At 59.6% G+C, this 19,302-nt stretch overlaps 1 protein-coding gene across 7 annotated transcripts in view; it reads left to right on the forward strand.

Annotated features, from left to right (window-relative positions):
* The window catches only part of HDAC7 (histone deacetylase 7), a 34,979-nt gene that overhangs the window by 13,678 nt on the left and 1,999 nt on the right, over positions 1-19,302 (forward strand). For 4 of the 7 annotated variants that reach the window (XM_072972925.1, XM_072972926.1, XM_072972927.1 and 1 more), the window contains exons 2-23: positions 5,125-5,312; positions 5,447-5,537; positions 5,840-5,951; positions 6,569-6,684; positions 6,920-7,045; positions 7,392-7,483; positions 7,675-7,770; positions 7,909-8,089; positions 8,306-8,502; positions 8,747-8,920; positions 10,083-10,302; positions 11,375-11,508; positions 11,672-11,792; positions 12,002-12,051; positions 13,329-13,436; positions 14,305-14,360; positions 14,501-14,588; positions 15,634-15,753; positions 15,947-16,044; positions 17,260-17,378; positions 18,047-18,180; positions 18,480-18,564. In XM_072972925.1, coding sequence (XP_072829026.1) covers positions 5,125-5,312; positions 5,447-5,537; positions 5,840-5,951; positions 6,569-6,684; positions 6,920-7,045; positions 7,392-7,483; positions 7,675-7,770; positions 7,909-8,089; positions 8,306-8,502; positions 8,747-8,920; positions 10,083-10,302; positions 11,375-11,508; positions 11,672-11,792; positions 12,002-12,051; positions 13,329-13,436; positions 14,305-14,360; positions 14,501-14,588; positions 15,634-15,753; positions 15,947-16,044; positions 17,260-17,378; positions 18,047-18,180; positions 18,480-18,564 — 2,706 coding nt within the window. Of the gene's footprint in view, positions 1-1,807; positions 1,859-5,124; positions 5,313-5,446; positions 5,538-5,839; positions 5,952-6,568; positions 6,685-6,919; positions 7,046-7,391; positions 7,484-7,674; positions 7,771-7,908; positions 8,090-8,305; positions 8,503-8,746; positions 8,921-10,082; positions 10,303-11,374; positions 11,509-11,671; positions 11,793-12,001; positions 12,052-13,328; positions 13,437-14,304; positions 14,361-14,500; positions 14,589-15,633; positions 15,754-15,946; positions 16,045-17,259; positions 17,379-18,046; positions 18,181-18,479; positions 18,565-19,302 lie in introns of all 7 variants that reach the window. The other 3 variants (XM_072972923.1, XM_072972924.1, XM_072972928.1) reach the window with 2 other exon arrangements.

A 19,302-nucleotide genomic window follows, 5' to 3' on the forward strand; every position in this document is an offset into this window, starting at 1 on the left:
AGTTCAGGGCCATTAGGTTTTAGCCCCTCTGGAGGGTGCATGGTGTCCAGAACTGGTGGTTACCAGGGGAGCAGGGCGCAGAGAACCTAGCTCTGCTCCCACGCCTGAATGCTGCTGACCAGCCCGCAGGCGGGGACCAGGGGAGGTAGGGAACAGTCCCAGCAGGCCAGGACTGGAGGCTTGGGACTCTAGGCTGGACATGGTCTCTGGGAGCGCACCTAGAAGCTGAGTTCAGAAACCTCTTTTGGAGGAATAGATGCTGCAGAAGAAAGAGGAGGGTCTAAGAGAGCCCGGGTTGGGGGCTACCACATCCTGGGGAGGGGAGGCTGCCTCCCACACTACTGTTCTTGGGGCTCGCGAACCTTGAGAAATATTCATGCCGTGTTCTCAGGGCCCAGGAGAGCATCACTGTGTTCAATTCCCCAGTTCCTCACAGAGCTTGCTGTGTGCCCAGCAAGGTGTTAGGTGCAGATGCTCCTGGCTGACCAGTGACACAACAGAGACCGTGATGGACTGTCGAGGGGGTGGACACAGAATGGGTGCTGTGGGAGGTCAGGGTGTGCTTCATGAGGAGATGAGCCTGGGCTGGACTTCAGCGGATGGGCAGCATTTGAATAGGTAGATCAGCATTTCCCTACCAAATGTCGTCATCCAAAGCGCGGGCACTAGGGTGTGAGGGCAGTTGGTGGGAGCCTCTCTGTGCCGAGAGTTGCCCCCTCCCACGGAAGCGCCTGCCTGCAGGCAGTTCTCCCTTTCCAGCTTCTGGAAGAGGAACTGGGGCTGCCCCTTAGGCACAGACCCAACAGAGCAGTACCTGCCAGTTGTCCGTCAGAAAAGACCCCTTCTGCCCCACGTCTGGCCTGAGAGGGCCTCTGTGTGTCCACCACATGTCCCTCCAGGATGCCCCCCCAGTCTCCTGGCTCCTGTCCCCTTGGCCCTGAGCTGCGATAGCAGGCAGGAAGGTAGCTTCAGGACTCACCTCTGTCTTTCCACCTGCCAGCCTCTGGGCCTCTCTCCTGCTGACGGGTGCAGGCCCTACTGTGGGGTTCCATGGGTTCTGAAGTGATGAAGGGGGCCCTGGCTGAGCCTGGGAACCATGGCCATTTCCAGAAGGAAAGACTTCTTTTTCGGATTATCCATAAAAAAGGCTGCATGGTTCTCTTTGGGGGCACAGAAGCTGCAGGACCTGAATGGGGCAGTAGGAGAAAAGGGGTTCCTACAGTGGGGTCTTTGACCTATGTGTTCTAGACCTGCCACTTTGAAGCTCCCACCAGATCTGACTTGATCTCCAAGCCATGACCCAGTCCCTCCCCCAACTGTGGAAGCCTCTGAGCAGGCACCCACTCCCCTTCCAGGCCTGCTCCCCCACCATCTCCCTCCTGGCATCCTTAGCACAGTCTCGCCAGCCATGCTCTCCCACCTCGCCTCCAGCCCTCTTCTTTCCCTTCGGGCTGCGGGAGCCTGGCTTGGCCGCCCAGGGAAGATTGTATCTGAACACATCAGGGAGGGCTGAGGGCACTGTTGGGTAAACCGGGGCCTCCTTAGTTTCTTGCTGTGGACTGAGCTCCAACAGAGCGAGATATCTGAGCCGCTTGATAGATCGGATGAGAAAGACGGTGCTGGGGATCGCTCTCAACCAGCGTAGTAGTCTGAGGAAAGGAATGGGATGGGGTCTTGTCTTTTTGGTTAGCTTGCAGCAGAGGTGCCAGATTTGGAGTGCTCGGGCTGGAGTGGGGCCTCCTCGGGTGGTCCTCTCTCCTTCCCTCCTCCTGGCAGCTCCTTCACTCCATCTCTCTTCTCTCTACAGATGGGACCCAGGTGAGCCCGGGTGCCCACTGTCTCAGCCCCCCTGGCACAGGTAAGAGCAGGTCTGAGGGAAAGAGTAGGGGGGAGTGGAAGATGAGGCTAGATGGGACAGAAGTGGGACGAGGAGCTGAAGGGGGTGGTTCAGCAGGATAGCTGGCTGATCGTCCCGAGAGTTGAGAGGCTGAGGTTCGGGTGAAGGGGGTGAAGTTGAGGTTTCGTGGGGAAGGGGTGAGGAGGGGAGCGAGTGGTGAGAGAGGCAACTCTAGATCCAGGCTGGCCCAGAGCTGGGAAGCACAGCAGGAAAGGGACAGGCAGGATGCTCTTCTTGTCCTTGCTCAGCGCAGGGAAACAGGAAGGCAAGTAGGAAGCTGATATTTACACTCAGACCCTGGCCCCACATCAGGCTCTGGGCGAGGTGACATGTTCTCATGTATACGTTCTGCCTTCCTCACACCGGCCCTGCGGGGTGGGCACGGCAGCCCTTGCAGGATGGCGAGATGCCTCTTGCTGCTCGGGTGGGAGGGGGCAGACCCCTCTGTGGTTCTCACACTGTTCCTTATCTCCTCTGCTGTTGGGCTGTGCTGGGCGAGGAGGGAGTGGACTTCCTCGGTTTAGGACGTGCTTGTGGGGTCAGGGCTGGGCTGGGCTGGATGAGGGCTGCCCTCTCCTTAACTTCTAACAGATGCACTGAGGGCCTATGGGGTGCAAAGTACAACTGACGCGTAACAGTTAGCTATGGCAGGGAGAAAGGAAGGCCTGTAACCTCTCTGCTTCAGTCCTAGCTGTCAAAAGCTTACAGACAGGTGGGGAGACAGGGTACACAAGTAAAAAGGGAAATAATAACAAGGCAATATGTGGCCAGTGCCGAAGGAGGAGGCAGCCGATGAAGGAGTTTCTTCATCCATTCAAGAAACATCAAGTTCACCACCTACTGTCACTGAGTCCTCCTGGGTGTATAATTTTCTAAAACTTAAAGACAGAAATTGGAAAAAGGAAAAGAAACATTAATGAACCCCATCTGTGTTCCGGGGCACAGAGGATATAGAGATTTATGCATCGGTTCAAACAGTGTTTATTGCCTCTCATGTGCTGGATAGCGAGCAATAGGCAAAGCCGAGGCCCTGCCCTTGGAGCTTAACTCAGTCGTGGCACTTGCCTTGGCGGTGCTGACAGGGCCCAGATTCACCAGCATGATGGAGACCCAGAGGAGGGAGGAATGCAGGGCGCTGCGCTGGGACTGGCAAGAGGCAAGACTCCAGCTGGGCCTGGAAGTAAGGGCTGGATCTGAAAAAGTAGAATTGAGGGGTGAGGATGGCACCAGGAAGGGAATGTTGTGAAGAGAAGGTATGTGGGCTATGATGGGACAGGAGCTGATGTCGATGGGTGAGGTGGAGGGTCTGGGTTCAGATGCAGGAGACAAAGCTGAGGGAAACTAGGTTAGCATCAGATTGTGCAGACCCCCAAATGTTAAATCACCCCGAGAGGCTTTCCCAGGGTGGCAGGCAGAGCCCCCGCTACGTTCCCAGCAGCCTTCTGTCTGGAGGCCATGGCAGTGCTGGGAGAGAGGGATGGGGCCGCCCGCAGTTTGTGTGGCTGAAGCTGCAAGTCCAGGTAGCTTGCTCTGGGGGCCCTGGGGGCCCTCTCACATCATCGGTGGCTGGGGAGGGGGTGTCACCCAGGAAGCCAGGACACCTGATATGGTAGCGCTGAGACCCGTCCTGGGGCTGGAGGGCAGTGACATCAGAGGCCCAGACTCAACCAGAACGAGAATTTGGGGTCCCTGGGTGGACACGTGAACAAGGGGGGGGCATCAAAGCAGTGCATTGCCTGCTGTTGGCGCATCTGGGTGCCCAGCACCTCCTCTGGTCTCTTGACATCCAGAGAGTTGTGTGGGTACCTCCCTGCTCTACTCCTCTCTTGCCTCCATCTCATGGTCAGAACGTTAGAGCAGATAGTGCTTTAGTGACAACCCACTGCAAGCCCCTCTTCCTTTGCCCAGTGAGAAACTCCCCAGGATGGGGAGGCGACTTCCTGAAAGTCAATGGGAAAATGGAGCCAGAGCGCTGGCCTCAGCAGGATCGAAACCTGAGCTCCCTCCACCCAAGCTGGATGGCCTTGGCCCGGTCCCTTCATTGGAGCCTCAGTTTCCTCGTTTGGGAACTGTAATAACTACCTCCCAGGGCCTACAGGGGTGATGAGGTGAAAGGGATTTGCAGCGCGTGTGCACGTGTGCTATGGCTGTTGAGATAATGGTTGAGTTGGGTCTGGAGGCTGGTTCCTGACATCCTGGAGGGTGCTTTGCCACAGTGCCTTCCAGTTCCCCCTCCGCTCAGGCCCAGGGGACAGCCTGTAGCCGCCCCGATGGGGGACACGCAGTGTTGGACCAGCTGAAGGGAGCCTCTCCAGAAAGCTTTCCCTGCTTGTGTGCTCTGTCCGAGGGCACTTGCTCCCAGCCCCACCGGCTCCCCCTTTCCTGCAGCAAGCAGCTCCACCTCTGAGCACCTCGGGATGTCTCTGGCTGCTGAGCCCGGCCTGGCCCAGCTGGCGGTGCTGGCAGAGAACCTGGTCTGGCAGCTAGTTATAAATAGCCCCTGCATCCACAGCCTTGGCAGGGTGCTCCTGGCGTGGGTGCAGGGGACACTGGAGAAGAGGCAGCTGAGCCTGCCGTCCTCAGCGTGCCAGGCCCAGAGCTGGTGTGAGGGTGCCCAGGAGCAGGCCCCTAGGGCATGTGGGCCGTGCGGGCCCACGGTGCGGACTAGGGCTGGCTGCAGGTTTGAGGCACTTCTTTACCGTGTGGCCTGGGATGGAGTAGGGAGGGTGGCGATTGTAGGGCCTATAATGCCCTTTGGCGTTGGAGGCTGAACAAAGGGGATTGTCTGTCCCATCGCTGTGTCTGTGGGCACAGCTCATCAGGGGGCAGCTGGGCCAAATCCTCTTTCCAGGGCAGAAGAAGGGAAGAAGAGGGCAGGGCCCAGAAGGTACCACCAAAGGGCCCTTAGCTGATCTCGAAATCCTCATGGCCCCCAACACTGGCCTGGAGAGGCAACCTATTTGGTGGAAAAGCACTGTGCTTGGAGTCAGAAGGCTCCACTGAAATGCCACCAGCGGTGGACTGTGTAGTTTATGTGACCTCCTTTCTCATGGGTGAAATGGAATTGAAAATACCTACCTTGCAGGACCGTGGTGAGGATGCGGTGAGGCAAAGGGCCCTGGAGGTTGTTTTGCCAATGTCAAGTGAATCTGAAGGAGGCTGATTAGGTAACCATGCACCTACAGACAACCTGTCCGGCTGACCCCGCCCGCTCTCTGTGTCCTCAGGCTGCCCCAGACCCCGTGCAGACACGCCAGGCCCCCAGCCCCAGCCCATGGACCTGCGGGTGGGCCAGCGGCCCCCGGTGGAGCCCCCGCCGGAGCCCACGCTGCTGGCCCTGCAGCACCCCCAGCGCCTGCACCACCACCTCTTCCTGGCGGGCCTGCAGCCCCAGCACTCAGTGGAGTCCATGAGGGTAAAGACACAGCGCCCCATACCCGCTGCGGCCTGTCCTCGAGCTCAGACCCATCCCCCTCCCTCCCTTCCGCCTCCCCAGACCTTGTCTCTGTTCTCAATCTTTGCCCCTTCCCGGGCGCCCTGCCCCCACAGCTCTCAATGGACACGCCGATGCCTGAGCTGCAGGTGGGGCAGCAGGAGCAAGAGCTGCGGCAGCTCCTCAATAAGGACAAGAGCAAGCGAAGTAAGGACGGAGGCTGCCCCAGCTCAGTGTCAATGCCCCCGCTGTGTGGGCGTGGGGGGGTCCGAAGCCACTCCAGCCCTGGTCTCCCTCTGCTTGCCCGGCTCTGCCTGTGAATGTGGGTGGGGGTGAAGGGAGAGTCTGGAGACTTCACAGAATGGGTGGGGCCTCAGGCTTGGTTCTTACCTCAGGAGTCCCTGGGGCACCTCATCCTGGGGGTGTGGATGGGGCAATGGGCAGACAATGTTCCAGGGAGGCCACCTGTCCACTCACCCCCAGCCCACTCATGACTTCTGCCCCTGCAGGTGCCGTAGCCAGCAGTGTAGTCAAGCAGAAGCTGGCAGAGGTGATTCTGAAGAAACAGCAGGCAGCCTTAGAGAGAACAGTCCATCCCAATAGCCCCAGCATTCCTTACAGGTACTCCCTCCCTCTCCCACCTGCTCCCTGTGTCCCTGCCTGGCCACGCCTCCCTGTATGTCAGCCTGTGAGCACACACATACTTGCCCCTTCCTCCTTGGGCTGCCTGTCACCTGATCCTCACCCCTAATCATGCCTCCCCTGAACCCCTCTCCTACTGACATCTGCCCTCTTGTGTCCCGTAATTACCTCTCCCTATCCAACCGGAGGCCCTGCCTCTCGGCAAGGTACCCCTCCACCACCACCACCACCACCACCACCACCACCACCACACACATGCACACCATACTGGCTTTCTTCTCTCTTTATGTCTTCCCTTGAGCACAAAATTATCCTGATTCCTAGAGCAGGTTCCTTCCTTGAGTCTGGCCCTCACCCAAGCCCTGCGACTCTGGCTCCTATGCCTAGATTGGAGGTCGACATTACCAGAGGGCCGCTGGTAGGATGGGTGGCCCAGTGCTGCCCCCTGGAGGTGGCCCTTGTTCCTGCCGGCCACGCACTGCCCAGCCCTGCTGGCCGCTGCCTGCCCTAGCAGGTCCCAAATGGTGGAATGAGGTGGCTGCCAGGCCTCTAGGCATCCCTGCTCCTCTGAGGCAGCCTTGGCGCTCACTCCACAGAACTCTCGAGCCCTTGGAGACGGAAGGAGCTGCCCGTTCCGTGCTCAGCAGCTTTCTGCCTCCCGTTCCCAGCCTTCCCAGTGACCCCCCGGAACACTTCCCTCTGCGCAAGACAGGTGTGTAGCACAGGCAGGGACCCTCCAGGGGAGCAAGGGGGTGGACCTTGGACGCTGGTCAGGAGAGTGGCGGGGAGGGGACCTGGCTGGGCCGGGGGTGGGGGGTTCTGCACACGGAGGTCTTCTCTCTGGCACTGTCTTCTCTTGCCTGACTCAGAGATGACTGGGAAGGGGTAAGGAGGGGCAGAGACGGGTAGGGTAGGCTTGGGGCTAAGTAACGCCGCTGCCCTCGCAGTCTCTGAGCCCAACCTGAAGCTGCGCTACAAGCCCAAGAAGTCCCTGGAGCGGAGGAAGAACCCGCTGCTCCGGAAGGAGAGCGCCCCGCCCAGCCTCCGCCGTCGGCCGGCAGAGACCCTAGGGGGTGAGGCCCAGCGGGGTAGGCTGCTGGCAGGGGTCAGGCCCCGCCCAGGCAGGGGTGCCCTCCTCGGGGCTGCGGTGGGTGGTTGTTGGAGGGTGTGTCCTCCACACTCGCCAGCGGGGAGTTGGGGCTGAACGCCAGCCCTTGCTTTGTTGGCTAAGCTGAAGTCCGCCCGGAAGGGCCACCTTAAAAATAACGTGTTCCCCTGGAGACCCGCGGGGACCTGCCTTCTTCCTGCCCTTCTGGGAAGAAAGCAAGAAGCAGAGCTCGCCCACTGGGGAAGGGGTTTGTTCCTGGTCCACCCTCCTGGCCACGCCCCTGACGATTTCTTCCTCTCCCCGACCCTCAGACTCCTCCCCCAGTAGTAGCAGCACGCCAGCCTCAGGGTGCAGCTCCCCTAATGACAGCGAGCACGGCCCCAACCCGGTCCTGGGCTCTGAGGTAAGGCCTTGCGCGGCTGGGCTCCCTTGGGGGCAGTCCTGAGGCTCAGCCGTCCTATCAGCAAGCGGCCCAACCAGACTGGAGCCACAGCGTCTGGGCAGCCCCGACCTGAGCCTCCGGGGTGTCGGGGAAGGCGTATCCCGGGGGTAGAGGTCTGGGACCAGTGACCCCTGCCCTGCTCCCCATGGCAGGCGCTCTTGGGCCAGCGGCTGCGGCTGCAGGAGACCTCTCTGGCTCCGTTCGCCTTGCTGCCCACAATCACGCTGGGGCTGCCCGCCCCTGCCAGGGTGAGTGGCTGAGGCGCCCTCCCCCATTCCACACTCCCGAGATCGCTCACTCCCTTCTCCTGCTCCTCACCCGATGGCCTTCACTGTTCTCCCTGTGGGAATCTTCTCCCCTGTGACTGCGCCTTCTCTCTCCCCCAGACTGATGGTGACCGCAGGACCCATCCTACTATGGGCCCTCGGGGGCCGGTCCTGGGGAGCCCCCATGCTCCCCTTTTCTTGCCCCATGGCTTGGAGTCGGACGCTGGGGGACCCCTCCCCTCTCGCCTGCAGCCCATTCTCCTCCTGGACCCCTCAGTCTCTCACGCCCCTCTACTGACTGGTGAGTCCCATGGCTTCTCCAGGAGAGGGCCTGGATCCCTGTACCCTGCTAAGGGCCAAGCATGGGAAGGGTCCCATCCTCCTGCCCCCTTGGCAGCCCCCCATCCTCCTGTGCATCTCCCTGCGGAGTCCCTTCCCCCAACCCTCTGCGCTTGCTTCTTTCCCTTCCTCCCTGCAGTTGGTTCCCTCCTTATGCCCCCTACCCCATTCTTTCCAGTGCCCGGGCTTGGGCCCCTGCCCTTCCACTTTGCCCAGTCCTTACTGACCACCGAGCGGCTCTCTGGGTCAGGCCTCCACCGGCCTCTGAGCCGGACCCGCTCAGAGCCCCTGCCCCCAAGCGCCACCGCCCCTCCACCGCTGGGCCCCCTGCAGCCCCGCCTGGAGCGGCTCAAACCTCACGTCCAGCTGATCAAGGTGAGGGGAACTGGGTAGGGGAGGTGGTGAGGGGTTGCTTAAGTGGGCCCCTGGGGGCTGAAAGAAGGGACACTTAGGAGGGCAGAGACCTGAGGGCCAGAGGGGGCATGTCGCTCCTGGGGGCCCAGAGCTGCGTGGCCACTGGAGTCCCAGCAAGATGAGGGGCCGCCTCGCCCAGCCCACCACGTCCCGCTGTGCACTCTGCACCCCAGCACGTTCCTCAGCAGACATCTCCCCTCCCCAGAGGCCAGCCAAGCCGAGTGAGAAGCCCCGACTGCGGCAGATACCCTCGGCTGAGGACCTCGAGACGGACAGTGGGGCAGTGGGTCTGGTGGGGGATGACGGCTTGGAGCACAGGGAGTCCAGCCATGGGCAGCATGAGGCCAGAGGCCCTGTTTCTCTCCAGCAGCACCAGCAGGTATGGTAGTGCCCAGGTGCTAGTCAGTGGAAGGTGTAGTCAGGAGACTGGGGCCTAGTGAAGATGGAAGGGAGGGACATAGGATATCTGTGCAGGCAGCAGCTCTGGGAGCCACAGTGGCTCTGCCAAATCCACACTGATGTACAGACAGACAGATACATGTGTGCAACCATGTACACATACACATGTGTGCACCACCCAGCAGCCTTCCAGTCTCCGGGTAAAGCCATGTCCCTTGTCCAGCAGCGAGATTGGCCTTTCACAGAGCCCTACACATTCCTGCCCTAGGATTTCTCTCCTGCGACCTGCAGTACTGTTTCCAGGAAGGTGCTAGGGCAGGAAGTGGGGTACAGCGGGGCCCGGGGCACTCCAAGCAGAGGGTTTTCACCATGCGAGTTGAGCCAGGATATTTGTTTGCTGGGGCTGTTGTAACAAGCACTACAAACCAAGTGACTTAAACAACAGAAGTTTATTTTCCCACAATTCCAGACGCTAGAGATCTGAAATACAGGTGTTGGCAGGGTGGGTTCCTTCTAGGGCTGTGAGGGAGGGTGTTCGGGCCTCTCTCCTTGGTCTGTAGACGGCTGTCTTCTCCTGTGTCTTCATATGGGCTCCCTTCTGTCCATGTCTGTGTCCAGCTTCCCCTTGCATAAGGACAGGAGTCCTATTGGAGCTCACCCTAATGACTTCATTGTAACTTGATTACCTCTATAAAGACCCTTTCTCCAAATCAGGTCACATTCTGAGGTACTGGGGGTTAGGAGTTCCTTCATAAATATGAGGTGGGAGGGGGAAGCCGCTCAGCCCGTAACACAAGGTAACAGTACACACACGTGCGTGGTCACGCAGGGCCCTGAGTCCTTGGGTTGTTGGCAGTCCTTGGAGACAAGGAGATCCTGGACAGGGCTGGGCCCAAGGCCTCTCACCCATTTTGGCTTTGGAGTCCTAAGGCCCTGGGAGTTCTGGTGGAATAGGGTGCTGAACTTTATGGGGGTTAATGGGGGCAGGGAGCTGAGAGAGTCAAAGGCCAGAGCCCAGTGGGAGGCAGGGTCAGAGGATTCTCCAAAAAAGAAGCCTGCCTGGAGGTTTCCAAGGCCATAGTCAAAGGCAGATGGAGCAGGACCCTGAGACCCGGGAGACTGAGGTCCCTTGTGTCCCTCAGGTGTTCCTCTGGGAGCAGCAGCGACTGGCCGGGCGGCTCCCCCGGGGAGGCACTGGGGACTCTATGCTGCTTCCCCTGGCCCAGGGCGGTCACCGGCCCCTGTCCAGGGCTCAGTCATCCCCAGCCGCGCCTGCCTCACTGCCTACCCCGGAGCCCGCCAGCCAGGCCCGTGTCCTGCCCAGCTCAGAGACCCCCACCAGGACCCTGCCCTTCACCACAGGTGAGGCCCGGATTAGAGGGGCAGGAGGAAGGGGCTAGGGGCACACAGGGGTTTGGGGCATGAGTCCACGTCTGTGACATGGTTCACGCAGGACATTTTTTGAGGCCACGTTCTTAGTCTTGGGAGATCCACCCAGCGTCCCATGGAGCAGATGGATCAGGGGGCTGTTCTTATTTGACAACTGAGGAGACCCAGGCTCAAGAAAGTGACGGGGACAGGCTCGTGGTCACACAGCAAGCTGGCAATCTGGCCGGGCTAAGAATTCGGGTCTCCTGACAACTAGTTCAGGCCTTTCAAAAATTATATTTATTATTGTTGCTTTGCCCGTGAAAAGAACTCAAAAGCATTTTAGAGACTTTGAAAAACAGAAAAAGCATAAGAGTAGAATAAAAATCACCAACCAGTATCTCACCACCCAGGGGCAACCGCTCCCCCCCAATAAATGTGGCCATATTTCAGGCCAGTCTTTGGCCACATGTATAATAAATATCATATATACTGTTCATTGTGGCTACGTTTTATACCCCGCTTTATTCAGTTTCTGCATTATGAACACTGAAATAATCTTTAAAAATAGTATTTTATAGTATGTCATCACAGTATTTTATTTTTGTTTAAATGTTTTTTATTGGTTGGGCAGTTAGGTGGTTACTCATTTTTCCTCATTTGAATTTACTTGAGCATAAGTCTTCCCTCATCACTGGGCTTGTTACTGAGGGTCACTCTCCAGGAGTGAGTGGCGTCCCTGGGTCAAGTGCTGTGAGCATTTTGACGATCACTGATGTCCTGAGATGTGCTGAAAGTGACTTCGCACTGGCAGTGTGCAGGGCCCTCTGAGCATCTGGCTAGTCAGGCTGAAACGGTCACTTCCCCAGAACTGCATGTCTTGTCACATGGCCTAGTGTCACCATGGGCTTCCCAGCTCCCTGGATGGCTCAGGAGGGACTGTGTGGGTGTGTGTGGCGTGTGCCTGGCCTGGCTCCAAGTGGTGCCATCTGCCCCCACCGGGGTGGGGGTGTGGGTGGCGGCGGGGACTCCCTGGGGTCCTGGCCCTGACCCCGGCTCCCCCTAGGGCTGGTCTATGACTCGGTCATGCTGAAGCACCAGTGCTCCTGCGGGGACAACAGCAGGCACCCAGAGCACGCAGGCCGGATCCAGAGCATCTGGTCCCGGCTGCTGGAGCGGGGGCTCCGCAGCCAGTGTGAGGTGAGGAGGCAGGTGGGGCTGCGGGATCGGAGGAGGTGCGGGTCCCGGAAGGCAAGGGCCTGGGAGGCCCTGGAGCTGGGGTGAATGAGGGGCCGGCAGGGTGGTGGGAACCGCAGGGGAGGGGCTGAGCAGGGACTCAGGAGCTCTGTGGGTCCCTCCTCAGTCTCTCCGGGGCCGGAAGGCCTCCCTGGAGGAGCTGCAGTCGGTGCACTCCGAGCGGCACGTGCTGCTCTACGGCACCAACCCGCTCAGCCGCCTCAAACTGGACAACGGGAAGCTGGCAGGTAGGGGCCTGACGGTGCTGGGGCCCCCGACTCCCCTGGCTCACCCAGCCCACCTCTCCCCTGTGCTCTGGTCTCGCTCTGCCCAGCCTGCCCCTCCAGCATCCTGGACGTCCCGAGCCACCCCTCGTCCCTCTGCTGCCCACCTGCACGCCCCACCGCGAGCCCCGCCCGCCCTCCTCTCAGCCCCCACCCTGGGCCTCTCCCCGCAGGGCTCCTGGCTCAGAGGATGTTCGTGATGCTACCCTGTGGCGGGGTCGGGGTAAGTGTGCCGGGCTCTCGTGCGTGCACAAGGCCACGGGCTCTCAGTCTCCTCCCTTCCGTTCTCCCAGGCCCAGCCCCTGCCTGCTTGTTCCTGTGGTTCTGCCTGACCCAGCGGGCCAGGGGCTTTCCCCCACTGTCCCTCTGCCAGCTAGAAGCTCCTGGTGATGGGGCTGTCCTCCTGAGCGTGGAGCCCATGCCTTGCACTTAGAAGGCCTTGAGTAAATGTCAAAGAGGCTCAAAGAGCGGGGCCCTGCCTGGGGTTTGGGGTCATCTCCCTTCATGAGACCCCGGTAGTCAGGATGGGCCACTCCGCACCGGCCTCCTGGCCAATGTGCCTCCCTGGAGTGGGCCTCCAGGCAGAGTCCAGGCTGTCTGGTGTGGGGGGTGGGGGTGCCTTCAGCGTCCTTTGCGACCCAAGCACATACCTCCCATGCCCCAGCTTTCCCCACTCCCTCTTACGTGCCTGTGGACTTCAGCCCCTCTGGCAGTGCTCTCCTCTCGTAGAATGGTCCCTGCGATGGTTTCCCCGGCCGGGTGCGTGGAGGCAGGGGATGGAAGCCCAGTTCTGGAGGGACATGGGAGCTGTAGCTGGGGGGCTGTTTGGGAGCCAGTCAGCGCCCTGTTCACAACTTCCCATTTCTTGCCACTTTCTGATTTTTCCAACTGTTGTTACTTCTGTTTTCTCCTCCCTCCTCTCCCTCTCTGTCTCTGTCTCTCTCTCTCTTTCTCCAGCCTCTTGCGACTCTCTCTGCCTTCCTCGCCTCTCTCGGTCCGCCTCGCCCTCCCCATCTCCCCATCACGCCCCCCGGCCCCTCCCTAGCCTTGAGGCCCAGGGACTGGGTTTGGGGGGCCTCCCAGCCTGGGCTAGGGGCCCCGAGTGGAAGACAGTGGTGCAGACGGCCCCTCGAGCTCCGACCGTCCCGAGGGCCTGAGCAGAGTCAGCTGGGGCTTAAAACCCTCTCCAGGCCCAAACCCCAAGTCCCGCCCAGGTAACGCCATGCCCCCTTCTCTGACTGGGGAGGCAGGCGCCATGTTGCTGGCAGAGTGCTGGCCAGATGCGGGCTGGTGATATGGTCTAAAGCTGGGAAGGAGAAGCCATGCTGGGATTGGGGGACACAGGAGGCCTTGCCTTTGGGCGGTGGGGCCCTGGGGAAGCAGCGCTGTCTGCCCAGCTCCCTGCCCTGGGGTCCTGGCCATGGGGTGGGCACTGCCCCACGGGCCCTGGCTCTTGTGGGAAGCCTTGGATGATGCGGGCCCTGACTCTGGCCCCCGCAGGTGGACACTGACACCATCTGGAACGAGCTGCACTCCTCCAACGCGGCCCGCTGGGCTGCCGGCAGTGTCACCGACCTCGCCTTCAAAGTGGCCTCCCGCGAGCTAAAGGTGGGAGGTTCAAGTGGAGGGTGGGCCAGCCACGGAGGAGGGAGGCGCAGGATGGGGCAGCGGGAAGGACGCAACACCCCAGATGTCACACCCCTCTTGGACATCACTGTAGGGTTTTAGAAGGGAAATCGAGAGCTCAGGGGACCACGATGAGATCTGAACCCTAGGCTCATGTTCCTCGATGGAGACTCAAGCTACTGTGACCCTGGCCCTGTGGTCTCTAAGAGACACAGGGTCATGAGCATCCAGGATCGGTTGACACAGACCCGCTGTGTGACCGCGGGCGAGTTGCAGAGCCTCTCGGGAGCCCCGTGTATTGGCAGATTAGTTCTCTGCGGTGCTGGGGTTTTACAGACTGGGTTAGCACCCGTGCTCACTTGCTCTGGGCCGGGCACCTCACGGAGGCCTGTGCTGAGGTCCACACCCGCTGCTGTTCAGGAGCTCAGAGCCGAGTCCTGGCTCTACCACAACCAGGCAACTTCCCATGTGTTGTTTAACCTGCCTCAGCACCAGGTTTCTCCTGTCTGCAAACTAGAGATAATAATAATGTTTATCTTACTGAGGTGTTATGAGGATTAGGTAACGTTTACCTCAGAGCCGTTGTGAGGATGAAATCCAGGGCTGAGCACAGTGCCAGGCACAGAGATTTTCCCCTGGAAAAAAGCTGTGGTTATTACAAAGTGTTGACAGCCGGGACCCACTGGGGTGGGAGGCTCTGTGTTCACGGTCTGGGGCCGAGGACAGGGGAGGGCAGGGCACTTTCAGTCCCCGGTCAGTCATGCAGGCAGCTGTTTGCCATGTGGTCCTTTCATGGAGTTGTGGGTTGGGGGCTGGCCGTTTGGTTGACAAGCATTCCTTCTGTTTCCAGAACGGTTTTGCGGTGGTTCGGCCCCCAGGACACCATGCAGACCATTCCACAGCCATGTAAGGCCCCAGGGAGGCTGGGGTGGGCTGAGGTGGGGGGCAGGCCCCCAGGGCCTTCCTATCAGGCCAGGCCAGGGGCAGGTGGAGAGAGGAGGCTGGAGTGGGAATGGGCTGGCACCACCGCTCTCGTCTCCTCCCAGGGGCTTCTGCTTCTTCAACTCAGTGGCCATTGCCTGCCGGCAGCTGCAACAACACGGCAAGGCCGGGAAGATCCTCATCGTGGACTGGGTAGGTCCCAGTTCCTGGCCCCTGTGGGTCAGAGAGCCCTGTGGAAAGAGCGCTGAGCTGGGCGTCAGAAGACGTGGCTCCACGTCCTAGTTCTACGTAGCCTCCCTGAGCCTCAGTGTCCCCCTGTGTAAAATGCAGGCGAGGGAAATGCCCACTTCACGGGGCCGTTGTGGGGCCTGGAGGAGACTGTGTGGGAAGGCCTCAGCCGTAACCAGCTCCCACAAGGAGCCATTTGAATGCTGTCTTTTGGCCTCTTGGCTTCTTTCTGCAGATCTGATCATCTCTGCGTTTCCCCTACAGGTAGGGACAGTAAGAATAAAAGCAGATAACATCGGCATACCACTAATCACATCTAGACACTGCCGGTTTCATGCATCATTTGTTTCATCCTGTCTATGACCGGTTTACAGATAGGGGAGTGAGTACAGAGAGGTTAGGTAACCTGCACACAGCCGCACACCTCGGAAGCCAGAGACCATGATTTGAACCGAGGCCCGTTACCTCTAGAAGACCTGCGTCTAACCAACCACTCTGCCCAGACATCTGCACAGAATGGAGGAGGGTGGAGGAACTTTCCACACTTGCACCCATGCACGGTCCTGTGAGCTACCATGGCTCTCCTGGTCCTGCCTCTCTGTAACGTAGCGTGGTTTCTGATCACCTGCATCACTCTTGTGACCTTGGACAAGACGCAGTGGCATGTTTCCCAACATGTGTCACCCTGGACTCTTCCCTCCCTGCAGTGTACTCTCCTGCTGGCTGGCCTGCCTTCAGCACACCTCCTTCCATTCAGGCTCTCCTGTTACCCACCCAGCACATTATGTCCTCATCTATACTTACATGGAGAGACTGAGGCTCAGAGATGGTCTGTGGGTCACTGGGGGCTACTCATCACTTTATTCTTAGGAACCCCATGTCCCCACCACCATTTTAGACTCCTGACCCTCAGGATGGTCACTGATCTTGAAACCTTTCCAACCTGCCCCAGTCTCCCATCTCTCTGCTTTCAGACCTGCCCTAATCCACTGCCCATCTCCCTGCACAGGACGTTCACCACGGCAACGGCACCCAGCAGACCTTCTACCAGGACCCCAGTGTGCTCTACATCTCCCTTCATCGCCATGATGACGGCAACTTCTTCCCGGGCAGTGGGGCTGTGGATGAGGTAACCACACCTTCCACCGACTCTCCCTTGTGGCCCTTACTCTGCCTCTCTGATCTGTTTAGCCTCTCTGATCGTCAGTTTCTCCACCTGGAAGTGAACAGGCTGGACGAGCTGGTGGAGCAGCAGTGATACCCTGGGGTTCCTCTCCTGGGACTCTGCTCTCCTCACGTCTCTCATGCCTCCTGTTTTCCAGGTGGGAGCTGGCAGCGGTGAGGGCTTCAATGTCAACGTGGCCTGGGCTGGAGGTCTCGACCCCCCAATGGGGGATCCTGAGTACCTGGCTGCCTTCAGGTAGGAGCTCCGGGGGCCCAGAGGAGGCCCAACCCAAGAAGACCACCCTCTCCTACCCCTTTTCCCAATAGCACCAGGTTGGAGGTGACCAGGAGGCTTATCAGCTTGCCTTCATCCAGTTAGTAGACATTATAAACCAACCTCAGAGTGGGCCTATGGACTGAGACAAACAAAGGGAAAGGTACCATTACACTGGCCTCTTGGGGCCGCCAGTCCCTGTGGGAAGACAAGAAAGAGAATGAAAAGGTCAAAGGGTGCTTTATAATGTCACATGTTACCAGGAGCCAATGTGAACTAAGCGCGAGGAGACAGGCAGGGTGGAGTGAACAGAGCTACTACATTCAGTCAAAGAAAGCTGCCTGGAGGAGGTGGGCTTTGTGCACGAGATGAAAAACTTAAATTGTAGAGAAAGAGGGAAAACAGACAGATGGAGTCCTTATTGGGGGAGTTGCTTAAGAAAAGCAATTCTAGAAAAGGGGGCTTCGGGCTCTGCTCAGGTGCCCTTGTATCTTTCCCTCTGGGGTCCCTGGACTCTAGTTGGAAAACAGAGAACCCTGGAAATAGGCCTTCAAATACCTTTCTGAGGTATTCTCCATGAGACTTAATTCTGTAGGAGCCCTGGGCTGGGGTCCCTGGCATCTGTGTGCCCAGAGCCCAGGGACCTGAAAGACATCAAAATGGACCCCAGAGTTGGGTGAGGGATGGAGGGAGGCAGCTGTGAGGGGCCGGCAGGGGCAGAGGACGAGTGTGGACCTGGTGGCCCAGGACCTCTGAGGGTCTCCCCACTGGTTAACTCTCAAGTGGCAAGTGGTGCAGTGCGGCCAGCTCAGTCCTGAGTGCGCAGCAGCTGAGTGCCGAGTGTCGCAGTCCCTGAGGCTTAGTGACCTGCCCCTTCCCTGTAGTCCTGCCCACTGCACACACACCCCCCCCCACACACACTCCTCTTTCATCCCCTCGGTGCCCCATCCTTGGCTCCTTCCAGCCTCTTGCCCCTTAAGACCCCTGGGAGGCTGAGTCCTTAGACTGTGCCAGGGACATGGGTGGGCAGGCAAGGTCAAGGAAGTCAGAGGGATCCCCTCATCTTGCTGGGAGACTGGGTGTCTGGGACTCCTAAGAGCGGGGTGCCCCACAGGAGAGTTGGGAGAGGACTGGCACCAGGCAGGGCCCCTGGCCTCTGTGCTGAGCCCCCTTCTCCTGACACCCTCCGTCACTCAGGAGAGTCGTGATGCCCATCGCCCGAGAGTTCTCTCCGGACCTGGTCCTGGTGTCAGCCGGGTTTGATGCTGCCGAGGGTCACCCGCCCCCACTGGGTGGCTACCGCGTCTCCGCCAAATGTAAGGAGGACCCAGCCCAGGGGAGGTGCGGGGAATGAAGGCTAGGCGGGAAGGCTAGCATTGCCCAAGTCCCGAGGGAGATGGCAGTGGCCCACCCAGGGCTGGGAGTGTGAGGATTGGGGTTTGCGGCTGGCCGGGAATTCGCCGAGCTCTCCTGGCCCTAGCACAGCTCAGGGCCCCAGCACAGACTTAGGCCCCAGGAAGGCCTAAGTCACACCCTGGGGACTGAAGTCCCATAGATAGGAAGTTCAGCCACAGGACGCCCCCCCCACCCCAACTGTGTCCTTCCCAGGCTGGGCTGGCAGCTTCTCGGGGAGGGTATGAAGGAGCTGTGTTCTCAGAACAGGGGGAGCCCACTCCACCTGCGGGGCCATGGGTCCTGGAGGACAGAGAGGAGTATGGTGTGTCTTAATGAAAAAGACACAGGCTGGTGTCCATGTCCCGGGTTCAAGTCCTAGCCCTGCCACTTACTGGCTGCCCTTTACCTCTCTGAGCCTTCAGTGAGGCATACTAATAGGATTTACAGGGGATTCCACATGAAAGCACTTAGGAAAATAGAGATTTACACATCTGAGTCACTCTTTATAAGGGAGGGGTCAAGCAGGGAAGTAACAGAGGTCGAGAGGGTCCACCTCTCCTCCACTCACCCCCTCTCCACCAACCTCCAGGTTTTGGGTACATGACGCAGCAGCTGATGAGCCTGGCAGGAGGGGCGGTGGTGCTGGCCCTGGAGGGCGGCCACGACCTCACAGCCATCTGTGACGCCTCCGAGGCCTGTGTGGCTGCTCTTCTAGGCAACAAGGTGAGGTGCATGTGGGCAGGGAGTCTAACTCTCCCAGGACTGCCCTGAGGAGCACATAGACAGGGGGGCCTCCCCAAGGGCTCACCGATGAGGTGGGGTGGGGTGGCCAGGCCTGGAATGAGGGGGAATAGGGTGGGCGCCTCTTCCCCAGGTCAGACCTTGGGCCAGTGTCTCTTGCCCTAGGCAGAGCCAGGAGCACATGCCTGTGGTGCCTGGAAAGCCAGGGCCCTGGGGTGGGAGAGAGCTGGGCCTGTGGGGCCCTGAGAGATGGGTGACTGATGTACTGTTGGTTTCTGTAGGTGGATCCCCTCTCAGAAGAAGGCTGGAAACAGAAACCCAACCTCAATGCCATCCGCTCTCTGGAAGCTGTCATCCGGGTGCACAGTGAGTGGGGGGAGAGGACACTGCTGACCCCAGACTTGGGAGAACCTCACGGGTCTGCTGCCCCCAGTGACCAGGGCGTCAGGGCTTCCAGCGCCAGCCAGGCCAGGAGCTCTGCTGCTGCTCCAATAAAGTGCCCCGGGGGAATGATGGGGCCGCCCCCCACCCATGAGTGGATACCCCCAGAGCTCTCCAGATGGACCCAGCGGGGACAGGCAGATAGTGGCCTCCTCCAGGCAGGACCGGCCTCCCATCTCCAGCCACAGCCCTAGGCCGGGGCCTCCCCCACAACAACACTCAGGCCTTGTTTGCTGGAAGTTTGCTGGTGTCCCTCTTGACCCTGAATCCTGGCCACAGGCTTTCAGGAGCTCTGCCTGCTTTGGGGGATGGGTCTTAGAGTAACCCCACATTTGTAAAGCACTTTAAGTTTTCAACTTCACCTTAGTATCTATGGAGTGCTTTATGTAAAGACCCATGACGTATGCTAGGGATACAGACATGGACAAAATTTATTTCCCCACATCTGGGCTCAGCAGGGGCACACGTGACAGTGAGGATGCTGCTTGGCACTACGTACAGAGCCCTACCCTGGGCCAGGGCTGGGCGGGCCATGCTCCATGGACATTCCTGCTCACAGCAGTAGGCAGGATGGTCACGTCTGTGGTCTAGATGGGGTGGGGAGCCCAGGGCAGGTAAGTGGCTTGCCAACGGCCACACAGAGCGGCCATGGTCCACTCTGCT

Source organism: Vicugna pacos, chromosome 12, assembly GCF_048564905.1.
Source record: "Vicugna pacos chromosome 12, VicPac4, whole genome shotgun sequence".
Lineage (NCBI taxonomy): Eukaryota > Metazoa > Chordata > Mammalia > Artiodactyla > Camelidae > Vicugna > Vicugna pacos.